The 21,796-nt window shown below is 35.9% G+C and overlaps 1 protein-coding gene across 2 annotated transcripts; it reads right to left on the reverse strand.

The window, feature by feature from the left end:
* Positions 1-12,869: 12,869 nt before the first annotated feature.
* Positions 12,870-21,519, reverse strand: LOC140801602 (uncharacterized). 2 transcript variants are annotated; one of them, XM_073156782.1, is made up of 3 exons: positions 21,176-21,519; positions 16,603-16,726; positions 12,870-13,612 (listed from the first exon to the last, which is right to left on the reverse strand). In XM_073156782.1, exon 3 carries the CDS (start codon positions 13,546-13,548, stop codon positions 13,114-13,116), a length of 435 nt encoding a protein of 144 aa, XP_073012883.1. In that variant the 5' UTR covers positions 13,549-13,612; positions 16,603-16,726; positions 21,176-21,519; the 3' UTR covers positions 12,870-13,113. The 2 variants fall into 2 exon arrangements, with proteins under 2 accessions (XP_073012883.1, XP_073012882.1); XM_073156781.1 differs by lacking the exon at positions 16,603-16,726.
* Between the last annotated feature and the right edge of the window lie 277 nt (positions 21,520-21,796).

Genomic DNA, 21,796 nt, shown 5'->3' on the forward strand with positions numbered 1-21,796 from the left:
TAATTCACCCTATACAGATGGTGATTTGTCTTATTTGCATTTGTATTTTGTGTAAACATATCATTTTTTTTTGGCATGATTCTATTCTTTTTAAATCGTAATTGTGGTCTATGTAGTTTGCTAAGCATCCATTTTCATCCCAAAGGCTCTCTCTTAGCAATCAACAATGAATTTGTGCTTTAGTCCTTCTTTATCCAATGATGGTATTTCAAGGTATTTGCATGAGGTATGCTCATCATCTATTGTCTTAATGTTCATGTGCCAGTATGTACCACAAGTCCATGAAGTTCTTGCCATTATCTTGACTAATGTCATCCCTTTGAACATTATTGAATTCTCCGTAACTACATAGAGGTATCATCTAAAAGATAAAAAATGATAAGGAAAAAAGAAGCAAAGATGTATGCCTTATTACAACAAAATAGAATATGTTAGAAATGATAGGGGCATGCTATATCGGTTGATCGGATTTATAACACCACAGTTATGCGTAGTTGTAGATAAAGCTTCTCTTTTACATCTCTTGTGGCCGACATCATCATCTAGTTAATTTTATCTAGTTGATTTTCTAACGATTTATTAGTTGTTTATCTAGGAGATAAACATTCACAATTAGAATTGCATACTAACTTCCATGATTAGTATAAATAACTTCCTGTAATTTTTATGGCATAGTATTCTACTCATGTACTCATTTTTTCTCAATGGAAAAAAAATAAAAAATAAAATCGAGATGCCTATCTATCCATATGGCCAAGACCTTGTCTCGAGTTAGATTCGAACCAACACTCAGAAAAGACAAAATCTTCAATCCTAACGAATTACTAAAATATCTTGATTTTTGATTACTCGGTTTACCAAAAAGGCTATGTTCGGGCCTACCCCTCCTTTTATATTAGAATCCTGCAGACTGAGTTTTTCCTTTTAGCGATCGAAATACGAATGAAATCAAGATTAACATACCCTTTGATTGAGTATTAACGATCATACCCTTTGATTGAGTATTAACGGTATTAAAACTAGTATTGGCAAACTAATACTAGCAAACCCATGCCGGGATTAAGAACAAGTTCCAATAGTTGTTATATTAGAACTGGTATTTATAGAGGGTTCTTGAAGTGTTTGTTTATTTTTTTAAATAGCTTTCTTTTGTGAATTAGGCTACAAATTTTGTTTTAGGTTAGTTGTGGCTAACACATCCAAATGAGCTTTATTTTAGTTACGTATTTTTTTATCTTTATATTTAGTTTTGACCATATTAAATTAAAACATTAAATACAAATAATCAAAATGATTAATTATTTATGACATGCATAGGTTCATACATCTTTTATTGTTAACGTTTATGCTTTATTACATTATTATGATTGAATACATATTTTTATCATTTATCGTATTTCATTCAGGTGTTCTTCATTATCAAATATATGCAGGGAAATTTTAGTCAACTCGGCAAAACCTCATAATACCAATTTGATATATAAGTACTACTAGAATATGAGAATGTAATAGAAATGACATTTTTAAGTGAAAATGAAGGATATAATTTTTTTAATAGTTATGATAAAAAAAATTTAGCATAAAAAAAGATAACATAAAACGTCATGGGAATACTGGTTTTACATTAGAAGGCAAGTATGAAAATCCGATAGCCAAAAAACATTCTTCAACCCAAATATCCTTCTAAAAATTAACAAATTTCCTAATGTGAACTTTTTAATAAATTTTAGTTTTAAATATAACTTCAAATGGTGATGAAGTCTATTAGTTTGAAAGAATTAATTTTAAATTTTGTAAAATATCTCCGCATAACAACATAAGCCCATATTTGATTTTTAGAATATATTAGACTTCATCACCATTTGACTAATAAAGAGCTATTTAAGTCTTGAAGGTTAATAATCCCCATGCCACCATATTCTTTTCTCTTACACACTGTATCCTAGTTAACCAAAACATAATTTGTTTTATTTTCAACAATGCCATGCCACAAGAAATTCTTTTTTAGTGCCTAAACATAAATATTATAGAAAAATAAGAAATATAAATGAACAATACTAGCGTAGAGTTAATAAGAGTAAAGTCCACTCAATGATAGTAATTTCTATTTCCACCTAGCAAGTCTCTTTTCCACTTTCTTAATGACAGAGATCTAATTATTTTTTTATTAGCTTACTATTATATAAAGGAATACCAAACTATTTAATTTACAGCTCATCAATTTTACAATTCAAAACATCAACAAATTCATTTCTTTTATCTTTATTTTTCCCCAAATATGCTAATGAATTCTTATCAAAGTTAGTTTTTAACTGCAGAGACTACCTCAAAGCTATAAAGTGAAAACTTTAGCATCATAACATCTCGATTATTAACTTGTAGGAATAAAAGTGTATCATCAGTATACTCTAGATTAATAATTTTATTATTACACACATCTGTCCATAATCGTGTAATTAACTCAATCTATTTTGCTTTATGCAACATATGATTTAGCCTATCAACTATTAAAACAAAGGCATAAAGTGACAAAGGATCACCTTGTCTCAATTCTTTTTTACATTTAAAGTATTTTCCAATCTCACCATTTAGAGTTACAACTGATGAACATTGCATCACCCAATTAATCTAGTTTGTCAAAATTCCCCTCTAATTTTGAACATTAGCAAAAAAATCTCATCTCATTTTGTTATATGCTTTCTCACAATTCAGCTTCAATATAATTCCTTCACTTCTCTGCTTCTTAACCCCAAAAATTAATTTCATAAGCACTTACATATTATCCAGAATATATCTTCTCTTAAGAAAGATACTCTATATATCAGTTATTATATCACTAATTATTTGACACAAATGGTTTGATAGAGTTTAGGTGATTATTTTGTAACTACAATTTAAAAGACTGACTAATCTAAAATTTTCAATTATGGCAACCTAACTTTTCTTCGGGATCAAACATATCATAGTGTAATTTAGTTGATGCAGCTTACACTCCCTATTATATAAAGTATTGAACTAATCAATAATTCTATTCATACTAAAATCATTTGATTTTCTTAGTCATTGTTAGCCTCCAACTACTCATCCCAAATAACTATTTATAGTAATTAGTAATGTAAAAAAACTTCATACTAATTATAGTAATATCCCAAACAACTATTTATAATAATATCCCAAAAATAATTAAAAAAATTAATACCACAACTGAAACACCCACCTCGAAATACATATGCTCCTCACGTGGGTAAAATCTACTGGTTTTCATGTGATCTGTTGGTCAATTTGTACATAATATATAGGATAAAATCTAAAATTTGCACAAATAAAACAAACTAAATGGAGTTTAAATTACCACATGCTGCAACAAGCCTCAAAATACATATCCATACATCTCATCAAGACAAATACCCACGTAGGGCTACAATTCATATGACTTATTTTGCAATACTAAAATAAATAAAATAAATATATAATCAGATCTTCACTAGTTCCTCCATAGACTTAGAGTTATCTACTGATTTGAAAAATGTTTCCACCAAAAGATTGTGAGCATAAAGCCGAACAAATATATATCTCTATAATCTAAAAATAGAATAACGAAGAATGTCACACGGTACATATGTATGCCAATATGATCATAATCATACAACATATTCATATTAATAGCTCACATATATTAATAAAACAACACATGATATGTATCATTTAAACTAACCAATCATTTATGTTAAGCTTACATCGAGCCATAGCTATAATTACCATAACATGCTCAAGAGCTATCTACCACACAATAAACATAGACTCACATATCATCTCAAACATTGAGAAAGGATAGACAACTATCAGTAATACTGCCTGTACATGCTTGATGATGCTGCATATGACTGTTTGTCTATAACCACTAGACTAAGGACTCTAATCGTAAGTCATATTATCACACATATCAAAATTGTCGCATATAGTAGAATCATCACTTACGGTAGAAATAAGAGTACACTATTCATATATGCCTTAACCCTGCGTCATTGGGTATTGCTAAGTCTACAACTCTTATCTTTTAATCATAATTTCATATCACCTAGTGTCTAGTCTCTATACTTGGCAGTGTTACACCTGCTCAAACCAGTGTACACGTTGCTTGGTAGTCCCCTACCTCACAACCTTAGGTATTGGCTGATATAAATATAGGTAATAAATATACACTTTGTCCTCTAACTTTGGGCTAAGTAGGTAAACAGGGATTACCGAGATGAAACTTTACTATAAGGTGATATGTTCAAGTGGTGCAGTGATTAACATCATTAATCATAAGACATGGACATCAAAGATATCATAATGAGAAATGCTCTAATAATCTATGAATACTATAAAGTAGTAAATTAAATATAATTATGCTAAATAGTGAAAAAAAAATCTACCTACGTATGATATAAATGTGATAAACTCATAAAGTAAAATATTACTTCAATATTACACTATTCTTAGATTATAGAGAATTCACTTGTCTTTCATCGCTTCTAAGTTAATTAACTCTAGCTGCATCACAAATCATCGTCACACAATAATGAATCTACCTCGATAATAAAAAATAATATATGTAAGCACAAGCCTACCTAAATTAATTAATTAATTTGTCCATAGTTAGCTATTGCGGGTTTGGGGTATTTTCACCTTAGAATCCTTACATTTATTAGTCAGGTTGAGTTGGTATATTAATTATGACGTTCTGATGCTCTATTAAAGGTTATTAATACAATAATCATTATGATCACTATTACCCTAATAATTATCGATTGAAAGTAAATTAAAATAGAACATATTAATTAACTTACTTATTAAATATTAAAGCATGTTTAATATGATTATTATTTATTAATATTGATTTATAATAATTATTATAACTAATCAAAACTACACTTTAAAAATAATTAATTAATGAGACACAAATTGGCAAAGATAATTAAATAAATTGAGTAAATTATATTAAAATAAATTAAAGATCAACTAATCTATTTGGCTAGCCTAAGGCCGAAAGCAATAAGTTGGGCTATAACTGATATATATAGGGCTAGGCCATAGCCTAACCCACAATGGATATGAGCTGGGTCACAACTCAACTCATAATAAAATTGGGTTGGGTTGTTTGTAGCCCAAGCCACCAAGGAATTGGGCTGGGCTGGGCTGGGTCACAGCCCAACCCAACCAAACCTTTGCTGGGCTAGGCCACACCAAACCCAGCCCAACCACATAATAGCCCCTTCCTCACCCAAAGTAAGCCGAGGAGGAGGGAAGTGGCTATCGGTGAACACCACCATTAGCAGCCGACCAACATATGCCATCCCTTTCTCTTTGGTCGGAGTAGTGTGCATAACCCACAGGTAGCCGGCTAGGGTGGTCAACGATAAGGGGAAAAGCTCTTTCATGGCCGACAACCATGGAGTTGACCTACACCATCGCTTGGGCTACGAGGGCCCCGAAGTAACGTGCCATCGACTTCCCCTTGTGGAGGGGAAGCTTTTGGAATCACCAAGGAAAAGGAAAACTGACAGCGATGGTCAAAAAGAATGGCTCGAAGCTAACGAGGGGAGGCTATCACGTGTAGCCTCCACCGGGGAATGGAACTACCCACCAAGGGCATCACTGGCAAGAGGGCAGCGAGAGGGAATAATTGGGACCGGTGGCGGGAGAAACGAAGCCGCCGACCGATCAGATTTTTGACAAAACCAAAAGGAAAGAAAAATAGAAAAAAAAACATTAAATACTTTATTAAACCCAAAATTACTCATACCTGATTGAAGAGGACGTTTCGGCGCATCATTCCACGGGGTCAGTGTCTTCAAGCAGCTCCCGCAGCGAGAGAGAGAAGGTTATGGTGGTGGTTACGAGAGAGAAAAGAGAGGAAAATAGAAGAAAAGAGGGAGGAGGAGAAGGACGTGGGGTGGGGCACGTAACCCTCACGTGCACAATTTTTTAAAATATTTTTATTATTATTATTATTATTATTATTATTATTATTATTATTATTTAGTTTTTTTCAAAATGATATAGGATGTTGTAGAAACTATCTAATCTAGGTGACTTATTTTCTGCCATAGTAAACACAGCTTAATAAATTTTCTCACTTAAAGGAACTACTAAAGCCTCAACTTTGTTCAAACTCAATATGTTATATTCCTAGATTTTCTTAGTCATTGTTAGCCTCCAATTACTCATCCCAAACAACTGTTTATAGTAATTAGTAATGTGATTACTAATTTTTATTGGATCCATAGACTATTCCCCATCAACCAGAATGGAGAAAGTATTATTTCCCCTCATTTTGCCATTAGCCACCTTACGGAAATAGGAAATATTAAGGTCTCCTTCAGTCAATCGTTGTCTCTAGACTATGATCTTCCTCCACCAAATCTAGTTGATGCACAGTCTGAATCAAGTAATATATTTGAGCCTAATCCTCTCTTTTTAAATTCTTACTCCAACCTTTCATACTTTTCCTTAATCTTTTTATTGTTTTAGTACACACCTCAATTGCACAAATCCACACAATCTCATGAGACCACCATTTTTAAATAACTCATCCAACTTTGGCTTAGAAAACCAAAAAATATTTCAACCTAAATATATGGTTCTTTGTCCCAACAACTCCGGAATATATTCTTGGTAAAGCCTTAATCATAGTTAAAAGGATAGATCACTTCCTAGTCAATGATGGCAAAGACTCTATGAAGCATTGCAAAGACAAAATCTGCTCTCATATTAGACCATGAGAACTTTCTCCCAAAAAGTTTTAGCTCTAGAATTTCCAACTCATGAATAACTTTATTAAAAAGCCTCCTCTCTTTATCACTAGTTTTTTTTTATCTTCTTTTCTATCGCCCACATATCTTGTAGCATTAAAATCATCTGCCAGTAACCAATATCCACCATTCTATTTTTTTTTAATCTTTTTCAACTCCTCCCATAATACTTTTTGTCACTCCAGTCTTGAGAATCATAAACAATTAGTTAGCCCCCACTTAATCTGAGTGTCTTTGCTGTAAACACAGACATATAGCACACGAGTCCCTTATTTTCCAGTTTAACACTTCTAACTTTTCATAATTTATGCCAATCAAAATACCACCAGATGCAGCCACCAAAGATAGATAGGACTAACAAGTAATCCTACCACCTCCCATGGCCAGTAACAGCTTTTCCTTGAAAATGTCATGCTTTGTTTCTTGCAGACAAACAAAATCCAACTATTCTTGTAAAATGATCTCTTTTACTCTTTTTATTGTTTCTCATAAGCCCATACCTTTGACGTTCCAAAAGAGATCTTTCATAATTCACTATTTTAACCATTGTTTCTTTCTCTATTCCGTTTAAAGAGAATCTACATATTTATTAGCTCTTTCCCTCTCAAGGGTCATTAAAATTATTAAAATTTTCTCTTTCTTTTCTTGAGTGGCGCCCGGATTAATACCACAAATATGAGCAATAGATAATAATTATAACATCCAAAAAATAAAAAAATAAATTTGCGCACATGTGCCCGGCACGTGCGTTGAGGCACACGTGCAGGGCACGTGCGCCCCTTTCCTCCCCCTCCCCCCTCTTTTCTTTCTTCTCTTTCTTTCTTTATTTTCCTTTTTTTCCTTCTTTCTTCTTTCTTATCCCCGTGCGAGGCACGTGTGCTAGAACCATCGACCCCTTAGATCAAAGCGTCGAAGCTTCCTTATCCTCCAGATAAGTTTAATTTTCAATTTCTTAGTTAATTAGGATTTTTCTTCAGTTTTTCTCCTCCACTCGGTCTCGTCGTGATCTGGTTGACTAGCAACCTCGTGCCTTGTCGTATTGGTCCGGTGAGCTTCCCCTCTTCACAAGGATGCCCTTAGTAGTTTCCTTCGGGGTCCTTGTGGTCGGAGCAGCTGGGCGGCCCCTTGCGTTGGCCAACGGCCGAGGCAAGGTGGATTCTCATCGTTGGCTGCCTCTAGCAGCTAGGCTTCCCGTCGACGGGCTTCTACTTGCTGAGAGGAGCATGTCTATGGGGTTGACTGGGTTGCCGATGACCAGGTTTGCCGACACCTCCCCACACTAATTGGGTTCTTGCCCATTGGTGGATGGTCCCTGTCTTCCCCACTGGTCGGGCAGGCACCATAGGTGCCTTCCTCCGCCTGTAGGGCGTCGGCCGGGTGGTTGGTCTCAACTATTGGTAGCTGTGGCCTCTGGCAGCCACCCTTCCTTCCTCCCTCCTTTCAATCTAAGTGAGGAAGGAGGGAGAGGGTTGTCTCGGACTTGGGCTAGGTGAAGCCAACTCGAGGCTCAAGTTCTGGGTCGAGCCAAGTGCAACCCAGCTCGAGGCCTGATTGCCGGGTCGGGCTGGGTTCGGCCCAACCCGTGGGCCGGGCTAGGCTAGGTGTGGCACAGCCTGCGGGCCAGGCTAGGCTGGGTGCATCCTAACCCGAGTTAGGGTTGTGGTTGGGCTACATGCAGCCCAGCCTAGGTTTATGTTGGGTTTGGGCTATAGGCAGCCCAACCTATGTGGTGGGTTTGGGCTACTGTCAGCCTAGCCAAGTTGTGGTGGGTTTGGGCTACTGTCAGCCTAGCCAAGTTGTGTTGGGTTTAGGCTACGGCCTAGTCCATGAGGCTTTTAGGCCTAGTTCCCTTGGGGCTTTAGGCCCTATTTTTGTGGGTTTGTGCTTGGCTTTAAGCTATCCAAGCCGATTAGTTGCATCTTAATCTTTTTAATTTATGCTAGTCATCTTATTATTTTATTTTTGTTAACTTGAGCCTTAATATTAATTATCGATAAAGAGTGGTTTGATTAATTTTAATAATTGCTCTTAATAGGGATTTAGTTCTAGGTAGCATTTAGCATGATTGATTTTAACTTTGGTTAAATTAAGTTTAGCAAATGACTCGATGATCTAGTTGTATCTGTATTAATTGCTCCTATCGAAGAATTAATACAGATTACTATAGGAAAATTAGTCTAACCAGCTTGTCTTATTTAACAAAGCATATTAACCTAGTGTTTCCCATGTGATTTACCTAAACAATAATAATTAGTGGAGCAAAAATTTAAAGTAAATTATTTTAAATTACTTTAATAACATGTTTGGCGCTAGTACAACTATGCTAGCTCAACCTAATCAATAAATATGAAAATTTGTAGATAGACCTACCCAAGCCTATAGTGAACGTCAGTAGAGTTATTTAATTAATTAGTGGGAGGTATTTGTGTTTATGCTTTTTATTACTTTTCTTATTGAGGTGGACTCCGTACCCTATGAAGATGATCTTGTGGCGCAGTGGCAGCTAGTATCAAGAAAAGCAGTTCAGGCAACTAAAACTTTCTATAATCTAAGAGTAGTATAAAGAACGAAATAATTTACCTTATGACATCATCACATTCATAGCATGCATATACACACGTTTTTCTTACTATTATTACTACTCATCATGCATGGTAAGTTTATTTTGCTGTTCGGTAAGATTTTGCATATCATGATTTCTACGCATATTTATTGGGCATGAACATATATTTTAGCATGCAAAATATGATAATGATGAGTGCTACATTATGCTTATTGTGCTATATAATATCATGCCACTTGCACACATGTATGACCATAATGGGGGTGATTATTGCGTCTCAATAGTACTCGACACCTCCCCAGCTAGGGTTAGGGGCGGGGGATACTATTATACTTATATATATATTAAGGTCTATGCCCGAGCTCTTAGTCTGTTGATCACAGACAATCGGGTAACCGTTTCGCTAGACGATGGATCATTTATTATCGATCGATGCCATTTAGGGTGTTTAAGATAGAGAGAAATGTAGGATGACGTAGACCTAGCAGTACCTAATGATGTAGGGTGAGGATGTTCGTGAGCAACAGCTTATAATTTTCTCATGGTGGTACGATGATGTGGAATTGAGGACTCGAATGATAGTATTAATGTGCAATATGACCTATGTGATGGGCTTATGAATGAGATTCTTAGTCTGCAGTAGCAGACAATTGGTTATGCTGTTCGCCGGGTGATGAGCTAGCGATTCTACCACTAGATCTACCTTCTTGGGGGTATGCGTGTGGTCGAGTGTTAGATGATGATGTGGCCTACGAGCACAACTCTGCAAGAGCCTAAGTTACAGACTTGGTAATCGAAGAGGATGCATGTTATGTGGTGTAGCATTGATATGTTCTTTGGGCGGAGCTCGGTGTGAGCTCAAGTTTGAGGACTTGATAGTCTGAATGATGCGTGGTAGGTTATGGATTGCTAATGCATGTGTGCATTAAATGAGCATGACGAGTATGTGGTGCATTCTATTTGATCATGATGCGCATATTCATATTTACTTATTATTGTATATTTCATCACACTACTTTTAAACTATAGTAGTGGATGACCCCTGGGCTCGTGGAGGATCTGGTGAAGATCGACTTTTAGTCCTCTAATTATTATTTTTATTCTATTCATATAAATTAAGTTAAATAGTTTGTAATTCCTGCGTGGGCTTTATCTTATTTTTGTTATTGATATGTATTTTGGGTTTGATGTGGCCTTAGTATTATGGATTTCTTTGTCTGTATTATTTGTGGAAATATGGATTCTCCGCTTGTATATTGTGTTGAAATATTGACCAGCATGTCACGTGGTAATCACGTCGGTTTTACCCTTGTGAGGGGCACGTGTTTGGTGGCGAGTGTTATAATAATTTTTTATTTAAAAATTTAAAAAGCACAAACATTGTAAAAGAAGGGTTTTTACCTGTTCGTATCATCTTTTTCGTAGTTAGCTCCAATGATTTAGCCTTGCCTAATTCCTCCAATTGTTGTTGAATTGACTTTTCTTGTCCACCTAATTTGATGATGCTCATACTCATGGTTGGTATCTTTGGAGACTTGTTGAGATTCTTCCTGGCATATTTTATAACTTCTAGTGACCCTATAGTTTGTAATGGTTCCACATCCAGTATGCTACCATCTGACTAAATAGTAACTTGCAAGTCCTCATGTTCTTCTTTATTCAGTTCCATCGTTTACAATTCAGTCTTTCTCTCTCTCCTTCCGCTACCTCACTAGCTTCAACCATCTTAGTCCAAGTCTCTTTTTCAATTAATATTTTTCTTACCCATCCACACCTTTTTAAGGAGCACCAATTTATCAGCACCCTTGCTATCATTCAGATGAGGTTTAGTTTCTAATGAGTTCACTTACAGATTTTCCTCCATCTTTCTTTTTCCTTCAATATCCACTTTACTATCCATTGTTTGGTCATGCACATCCTGTCGACTTGGTTCTTCTTTATTTTCCTCCATATTCCTATGCTTATTTTCTCCACTGAGGCATTTTCACAAACACCTTTCATGAGAGTACCTTTGCAGCCTTCCATTTTAGGGAATGCCTTCTCCCAACTTCCCCGGCCTTGGTTACTGCTTTGATTAGATCCAAACCCTAATCCTTTACAGACCCAAGTATATGCCTTTAATCCCTCCATCTTTTGTTTACTATCTTCAATTTCACATTTAATCTCAAAAATCATACTCTCAATTATTATTAATTTGACTGTAATATCCACAATATCCTTGACCATTACCTATAATTGTGCCCATTGTATTTTTTCTATTTTCATGGTTCTTTTATCCACAATATCCTTGACCATTACCTATTACAGGCTGATGTGAATTTTCTTGCCAGACCAGTCTACCATCTTGTTCACTGAAGTAACAAAATGTTAAATCACATCCAGTCAATCCCTCCTCAGAGGCCAGCCTCCTCTCAAGTCTCAACTTCAACCTGAACTTGATCATCTCTATCTCTCCAACTACCATTGTCTGAACCAAGCTAAGCTAGCCTCTCAGATTTTAATGCTGCTTATAAAATACCTGTGTTCTTAAGCTAAAACATTTCAAAGTTAGATGCCAAACATACTGCAAGTCGGCACGTGAATTCATACAATAAAGAACCTTTGAATACTGATACACAATCATGATTAGTGAAATCATATCACAACACAAATAAGCAGAATATTTTGCAGAGCTTAACTATAGCAGAGCCTGGTAAAAACGTTTCATTGTCTGATAGAGCTAATAGAGAAGAAGCTCAAATAGTTTAAGATAAAAAAAAAAACCCTATAAAACTGAGAATCACCATCTTTAACATAACCTTTATAAGTCACATGCTTTAACACATAATGCCACTATTGTACAAGAAAAAAACTTTACATAATCTGATACCATGGTTCATTTGTTCGTCTCTGAAGGTGAACTGATCATCTCTGTACAAACATTGCAAAACCCACAAAATTTCATGTAGTTTTCCAGTGGAAATAAATACAAGATAATGGGTAGGAAGGCTAAATTTGAACACATCTTTTGGTGTGCCGATTGGTTCATATGGCAGCTTTTGACTCGGCATACAGCATATATTATCTTTAATAGTCTCTCAGATTGACATGTATATAAAATCCAGTAGATAGAAATGTTATAATAGAGCATTACAGTATCCTAAAGTTAACTAGTAAAAATTCTCAACACAATATAAGAAAAGGTTATTTCAGTGCAAGTGCTCCCATGAATTCCCAAAATCACATAAGTTCACTAAAAATCGTTGGACATCTTTTAAAAATGGAGTGCATTATTATATAGGCACATAGAATGCACATGTTAGAAAGTCTAATAAGGTTTCCAACATATTCAATAATAGAAATTTCAGAAGCAAGCCAAAAGCCATTGCAGTCCACTGAATAATTAATAACTTAACACTTACACTAAAACAGCAGAAATCGGCAAGTACCTTCAACAGCTTCAAGAGTGAGAAATATATGCAAGCTCAATGACCAAAAGGCCAAAAATTACTCACAAAGAGAAGTTGGTATAAGCTTCAATGGAACATCCAAGTTATTTTCTTAATTCAAATCCAGGAGTAATAGTATGACCATCAACAGATAAAAGATTTCAAAAGATTATTCAGCAATCACTTACCATTACAGACAAAATGCAGTAGTCAGCTTGACTTCCTACTAATAAGTGAAGAAAAGTTACCCATTTAACACAAAAGAGATGGAATTAAATACATGACTCCAACAAGATATTGCAGTCTTAGACATTTCCTTCAGGAATTATAAATCTTCGACCTCTTTCTTTGATGAAGTAGGGTACCCTTCGTACTCCAATTTCACATCCAAATTTACCGAAATTTGTCTGAACTTCAACCTGATATTCTCCATCTTCTCCTGAACTTGCTCATTTTCTGGTTCAGAGAGTGGATAACCATCCACAAGTTTTCCCAGTTGCTCAATGCTCTTTTTAAGCCGAGATGAGAAAACTCCTGGGTCAGACCTGTTTACTGAGTTCCATACATCAACGCAGCCCCTATAAAACCCCAGCTCTTCTCCCACCTGGAAACCATTCTTTAAGCCCACATCCCTTCCCTCATCCCTCCCTGACACCAAGCCATCAGCATACCCATCTCTGTAACCCTCTTGGTACTGTGTTTCATCTAGAAGAACTGAAGATTCAAGAAAATCATCAGAATCTTTAGATTTTGGCTCCATTTATATGATCTTGGAAAACAACTCTGAATAATGTAACACCAACCAGCAAGCTCTACAATCTAGCCTGTATTAAAGGAAAGTTAGATCAGTAAGAATTCAAAAGGATGAGTTTCATATCCACACACACAATTGGATTTCTACTGTAACTTAGTTGTTTCCACATTGACAAAGAGATAGGAGCCACATATTATGTTCAATTGTAGAGCGTGTATTAATTTCAAGATATAGAAATTTGAACCAGGTCACTTCACAAACCAAGAGATGCTTTTCCAGATTAAACAAGATCTGAAATGTTGCACCTTACCTAAATTAATTAGTCTATTTGAGTGAAGATATGCCAATTTATATACTAAAATACTCCATAATTTATAAGTTTTGAGCTCATCACTGCACTTGGTTCATATGGTATATAACTTGTAAAAGAAGTAAACTGTTTCACCTAAGGTTGAAAATGGGTCGGATTAACTCCGACCTGATTCGATAAAAAAATTTCTATCCGATTAGGATACAGATTCAGATACAGATAGAATTTTTGAATGACTTACAGTTTTTAATTTGCTTATTTATATAGTGAATATTGATATTATTACTAATGATGTGTTATATATTATTTGTAGAGATTAATTTCTCTAATATTATATGTGTTTGACATACAAAAATATTATTTTTTGTAAAACTCTTAATATTTTTGTGTTATTTATGTCTAAATAAAAAATCATAATTCATTTAAAATTCCATCAACATCTATTTTAGATCCGATCCTCTATCCGAAAATAATCCCTATCCGTTTAGTTAGGATATGTTTTAAATTTTGCTATCCGTCCAATATCCGTATTTGAATTCGTATCCGGACTAAAAATATAGATTCGGATATAGGTTGAGCACTATCCAGTCCGTATCCGATCCGTTTTCACCTCTAGTTTCACCGCTTATATAAATATGACAAGTACAAGTTTTATCCAATTATGCACCATACAAACGGGTATGGGTCCAAATCAAGGATAATCATGATAAAAAAGCATTTCAGTCAAGAAATTAGATATTTGAGGCATCATGGATAGTAGTACCCTTGCTTTATGAGTTACTGAGAGAAAAATCTGTGCTGATTTATAAATGAACTCAAATCTTTCACAAAGTAGAAGTTTGCAAGCTTTAGCATTGGTTCTCTATAAGACCATGTCAAGTGTCTCAATAGATTGAAAATAAACTAGTAGTCTAGTACTTGATGCTTCCTACTATAAAAAATAATGTATTGAAAAGTGGTTGCCGGTGGTGGACAGTCACCTCACTACCTAGTGCCTAGGTGGAAGGTGGATGCCAAGACAGTATAACATTTTTAAAATATAAAAAATTACAAAGTAACATATATAATATATAATATATAATAGATAATATATACTAATATAGTATATATAAAAAAAATCCCGAGTTATGCCTTATAATATAGTATTCTACTAGCAAGGACAGAAGAATGCCGACATGAGGAACTAATTATGCTAAGCCTCATGTGCCCTCTTTTAGTCAGCTCACCAACAACTTTGGTGCAAATTCAGTCAGTTATATGGCTAATAAAATCCCTTCAGCCCCACTCATTTCTCAGACAACTTCAGCGGCTTCAGTCACTAGTAAACAACTATCGGCGGCACAACAGAGGACACATTCTACAGTGGCTTCACTCCTATCCATTCACAAGTTATCACATGCTGAGATGAAAGCAAGAAGGGATAAAGGCCTGTGTTACAATTGTGATGAGGTCTATCAAAAGGGACATCGTTGTGCAAGGCAATAACTCTACATGATTAACTTGGAGGAGGAGGAGCTGGACAAGGAAATTGTGCCTGAACTTCGTTCAGATATGGAAGAACAGCCAAACCTGAAAATGTATATCTCACTCCATGCAGTGGAAGGCCTATCTTCACCTAATACCATCTGAATTCAAGGGTTCCTTAACAAAAGAGAGCTATGCATACTCATGGACAGCGGTAGAACGCATAGTTTTATTGATCCACACGTGGTTCAAAAGGGTCATTGCATCTTGGAGTCTACCACACCTCTCTACGTCACTGTAAGCAATGGTTAGCAGATAGTTAGCTCCTTGAGGTGTCCTAAACTGCTTCGAACAATGCAAGGTCACCAATTCCAAGCAAATGTGAGAGTTCTTCAATTAGGTGGTTGTGATATAGTGCTCAAGGTGTACGCGATAAAGAAATATAGCCCCACAGTCTTTGATTTCGACAAACTTAGGCTTTCACTTCGATAGAGAAGGACAGGAAATTACACGAGCAAGCAATGACTCTAAATATCCTTGCCACATTGTGTCGGGATCTTCCAATCACAAATTAATTAAGGGGCATTGTGTTTACATAACATAGCTATTTTCTTTGGACATGGGATCACAACTAGCACTGATGGCCGTGCTAGTGACACGTGCCACCATCGACACGGTACGCCACTACATGCTAGTGACACGCATTTAATATAATTTTAATAAAAAATTTAAAATATTTAGAAATATTTTTAGGTATTCGGTATGTCAATCTTTGATTTTTGATTTAAAGATATATATTAAAACCTATATTATAGTGTTTTATCTTAAGATTACTTTTGCAAATAATCTACTTTATTAAAGATAAATCAATAGTCAAATACACATTATTCAACACACAATATGATTGAATACATTTATTAAAACTAATATGAACACTCCAAAGTATGATTAAATACTTCATAATATAATTAAACACATCATAACATTCAACACATAATATTAAAATTGATTGATAATGATTGATGGAATTAAGAAAAAATTTAAAAAAATAGGCTCCATATGTAATCAAGTTTGTTAAGAAAATGACTAAAATTGATTTGATAATGATTGACGAAAATAGAAAAAAATTGATTTGAATGGCTCTATATCGGCACGGAGACTGGCATGGCTCCGCGCAGGGGTGTGCCACTGACACACCCCATGCCAAGTGCTGAGCCACCACCGGCACGGCCATCATTGACAACCAATTTGTTCACATATTACTAAGTCCTTTGAGGAACTCCTACCTAAGTATTCAGATGTGTTTGCATAGCCTATTCAGTTACCGCCACCTCAAAACTTTGGATCATCACATACACCTTAAATCCAATGCTACCCCCTTCCTTGCAACTTGCGGCCCTACCGAATTCCCTGCGCTCAAAAAACTATAGTAAAGGGAATTGTGCAAGAAATGCTGAAAAATAGAGTTATTCAAACTAGCCATAGTCTATTTTTGTCACCAATCATCTTAGTTAACAAGAGGATGGTAATTGAAGGATGTGCGTAGACTACCATCGGCTTAATGACCTCACTATCAAGGAGAAACATCCTATACCAATAATTTAAGAGTTGTTGGATGAATTACATGGGGCCAAATTTTTTTCCAAGATAGATTTGAGATCAGGGTTTCATCAAATCAGAATTCATCCACCGGATATTAAAAAAATAGCTTTTCGTACTCATTTTTGGCTAATATGAATTCCGAGTTATGCCTTTTGGGCTTTACAATGCACCGTCTACCTTTCAATCGTTGATGAACTCCCTCTTCCAGCCCTTGCTCAGAAAGTTTATGCTTGTTTTCTTTGATGACATATTAGTTTACAGCTCCACACTTGAAGCTCACCTATGGCACCTTGAACAAGTCTTGAAGATCTTGAGGGAGAATTCTCTTTTTGCAAAACTCTCCAAATGTGTCATAGATGTAAATGAAATAGAATATTTTGGCCACATTATTTCATAACAGCAAGTAGATGCGGACCATATGAAGATACAACTTATGCTTGATTGGCTAGCCCTTACTTACTCTAAAGCAATTGAGAGGTTTCCTAGAGTTCACGGGATACTATAGAAAATTTGACAAACTATGGGTTGATTGCAAAGCCACTAACTGGTTTGCTGAAAAAAGATTGCTTTCATTGATCCACTAATGTTGAAAAAGCTTTCCAAACTCTCAAAATCACAATGACATCCACACCAGTCTTAGCCTTGCCTGAATTTTCTAAGCCGCTTGAGCTGGAAACATATATCAATTGAATGCGAGTGGGAGCTATCCTACAGCAGTCCGGTCACCCCATAGCCTATTTTAGACGAGCATTAGGGCAAAATTTCAAGTCTTATTCAGTCTATGAAAAGGAGTTACTAGCTATTGTCATGGCTATTACCAGGTGAAAGTCTTACTCGAGGGAACCCACTTCGTGGTACACACGGACCACCAAAATATTAAATACTTCTTGGAATAGAAGCTACGCACTTCACTCCAACAAAACTGGCTCTCTAAACTATTGGGGTTTGAATATGAGCTACATTATAGGCAAAGCAAACTGAACAGGCATCGGATACACTATCTCGGTTGGGAGAGATTTCTGATTCCTACCACCAAGACAGCCTTGCCACTGATTTGCTACCTAAGCTAGCCATCACGAGATCCCATGAGATTTACTCCCTCTCACAAAGGATAATTAAGTGTCACGACAACAATTATATTGGGGCCGGAGCTAATACACGTCAAATCATGAACTCAGCTCTTCATGATTCTCCAATAGGTGGTCATACAGGCATTCAAGCCACATACAAGAGAACAAAGCAATTCTTGTATTGGTCGGGAATGAAACAGCACATAACGGATTTAGTGATGTTTGCCAAAGACACAAGCAAGCTACTATTCACCCAAATGGACTATTACAACCCTTACCAAATCCTACACAGCTATGGAGTGATATCTCGATGGAATTCATAGAGGCACTCCCAAAATCAAAAGGTAAGGAGGTCGTATGGGTAGTTATAGATAGGCTAAGGAAATATGCTCACTTCGTTGCCTTAGCTCATCCATATACAGCCCCGCAAGTGGCAAACCTCTTCCTTGACCATGTCTACAAGCTACATGGGCTGCCCACTACCATCATCAATAACCGAGGTTCCATCTTCCTCAATGAGTTTTGAAGAGAACTATTCAGCCACCTTGGTACTGTACTTAATTTCAGCACAGCCTACCACCCGCAATCCGATGGTCAGACCGAGAGAGTGAATGACTACCTAGAGGGATTGACCCGGATGGGTTAATGGGTTTGAACTAATGGGTCTAGCTTGGGAGTTCCTACGGAACGGTTTAAAACTGATCAAATTTATGGGTACAAATATGCTAGCTTTTATTTAACGTCATAATGCTAAGCATCATAACCTCTTTTTTTTCTCATGGAGCATCTTCTTTGCTTCTTGAGAGTTTGCTTCGTGAGAGTGAAACCCTAAACGCACTTCAAAAAAAGACTACATTTTCCAAAGATGGGAGGTTTCAAAAATAGAGTGAACACTCGTCTTAAACAAGGTGGAACAAGAGAAATCTAATTCTGAATACTACTAAGAAATACAACAATTAAGAAACATCTCAGTGGCACCAGCGATTTAGGTAAAAATATTGGTTTTGTTTGGCTGCAGTTTAGGTTTCCCTCTTCTTCTATGTACCTCTTTGATTGTTGTCACGCAAGAGTGATGGCAATGTGCCAAAACCAAAATGGAGTGCGTGGCCATCTAAAGGCTGCATGTTAGGCGTGAAAATGGATCAAATACGGGTCGGATAGTGTTTAAACCACATTTGGAGCCATATTTGATTTGGATACGAATATGGATATAGATATTAGACATATAACAAAATTTAAAATCATATCATAATAAAACGGATATATACGGATTGGATCTTAAACAAATGCGGATAAAGATCTAGATATGAATATGAATTGTAAGGTAAGATAAAGTAAGTTAAAACTTAGATTACCTTGATGTTTATAAGATTAGAAATTATAAAACAGAGAATAATTTAAATAATGCACTATATTATCTTAACAGTAACATCTATCAGCAGAACTTCTCCATACTTTTGCTTGACTGCACTCTGATTTCTTTGTTGGAACAAAGAAGCAAATTTTATACCATATCAATTGAAAGAGGCCTGCTAAATAAATATCCTCTGGATCTTCTACTGCTTATATATGCCCATCTACTTCCCCATTAATAGCAGATAACAATACTGCTGCTTTTGACTTCTTACTTCTTCCTACCAGTATTGCAGAAATTAAACCAAGATTAAGAACCAAGTGAACTAGTAACAATATATGTATTTATGAGGTGAAGAAATTAGACAAATCAACAATCCTATGACATAAAAAGTCCACCAAAATCACAAGGGAGAGTGAAACCCCAGAGACGCAAACTTTCCGTAAGATTCCTAGAATGATACTGGTACAGGGAAGGCAAATTACATAGTTAATAATTCTCATGTAAGAACATGTAATCTCAGTATGTCACACTTTTTTTTTTTTGCAAAGATACTTGACTCCACAGAATTATTCTGCGTTAGATGTTTTTTTCTTCATTGAGTCTAAACAGAATAACTTTAAGTACATCCAAAGAAAAGGCAAACTTCCAGTGAATAGAACAATATACAGCAGTAAAGATGTGGGACTCACTAAAGTCACACTCACTCATTTGAGGCGGCAATCGGCACAGTGAAGAGGTTGGAGAGAGGGAGGATTGAGGATTTTTGAAGGGATCGGACTATTGGAGTCGTCAAAGAGAACGAGGGAGAGAGGTGGAGATGGGTTCTGTGGCGGCTGGTGAAGAGATTGAGAGAGTTGGGGACTAGGGGTGAGGTTTTATGTTAACAGGTCGGGTATGGCAGGTTTTTGCATAAATATGTATACTATCGGATAAACTGCAATCTATATTCGCATCCATATCCGAGGAACTTTTTTTGACTCGTATCCGACACAATTCGGATCGGATTAATGTGTGCCCATGAGAGGTCTTAACTTACTATGTTGTCTTGCAAGGATGTTATCTAGGGGTGAAAACGGATCGGATACGGATCAAATAGTGTTCAACCCACATCTGGATCCATATTGTTTTGTTTGGATACAGATTCGGATACAAATATTTAATGGATAGCAAAAATTAAAACCATATCCTACCTGAATGGATACAGATAATTTTCAGATACGGCTCGGATAATTTTCGGATATGGATCGGATAGTTTTTAAATACGGATCGGATCTAAAATGGATGCCTTTCTTTTAGACACAATTAACACAAAAAATAATAAATTACTTCAATTGACCATTAATAAAAATAGAACTTTACAAACTTCAATTAACTTCAACATACAATCACTTCATTCACATTAATTTAAAAAAAATTAAATTAACACATATTCAAATACAAAGTCTAGAAGAAAGTTAGCATTAACTTCGAAAAAATTAAATTAACACAAACACGAAGCATAGATTAATAAAGAAGAATGTAAACTTACAATTTTACTTTTAAAACAAGAATTAGATGTTCAGTAAAAAAAATGAATTAGAATCAGTTAGATAACTGCAAAACAAGAACTAGAATCAGATGTGAACTTACAATTTTACTTTCAAAATAAAATTCAGAATCAGATAACTAAATAACTGCATTGAACCCAAAACAATAAAATAAACCAAATGCTAATTAAGGAAGTAAAAAAGAAGATTAAAATAAACCAATTTCTAATTAACTAGAAAAAATAGATATTTAACTCTGAGCTATAAATCAAAGTACCTATAAATAGATTTTAACTCAAATTACCTATAAAATTACATATAAATTGGTGAAGTGATGGAGCTTGGCGACGGCGACGGAGTGGTGATGGCTGCGTAGCTTGGTGATGGCGACGGAGTGGTGATGTCGGCGGAGCTTGGTGACGGCGAGCTCGTGGAGGGAGGATGCAGAGCTTGGTGACGGCGACGGAGTGGTGATGGCGTGGAGCTTGGTCACAGCGAGCTCGAGGAGGGAGGAGGCGGAGCTTGGCGACCGGGGAGGTGATGGCGCCCGGTGATCGGTGATGGCGAGGACGGCGAGGAGAGACTTTAGAATTGGGGGTGGAGGTGGCTACGGGCTCAATTTTGGGGGAGATGGAGAGGGTAGGGGTGTAAATGTGTAATAGATGATTGGGTATTTAAATAGCGGGTAAACGGATATCCGTTATTCGGATCCATATCCGATAATATTAGTTATATCCATATCCGTATCCGGATCCGAATATTTTCTTAACAGACTATCCATATCCGGATCCAGATCCAGACATTTTACTATACTCCTTTCCGTATCCGTATCCGGATTCGAATCGGATAAGTTTTTCTATCCGTATTCGATCTGATTCGGATCAAGTAGTGGGTCGGTCGAACTTAAACTGACCCGTTTTCACGC

Source organism: Typha latifolia, chromosome 15, assembly GCF_019914945.1.
Source record: "Typha latifolia isolate L0001 chromosome 15, TyphaL0001v2, whole genome shotgun sequence".
Taxonomy (NCBI): domain Eukaryota; kingdom Viridiplantae; phylum Streptophyta; class Magnoliopsida; order Poales; family Typhaceae; genus Typha; species Typha latifolia.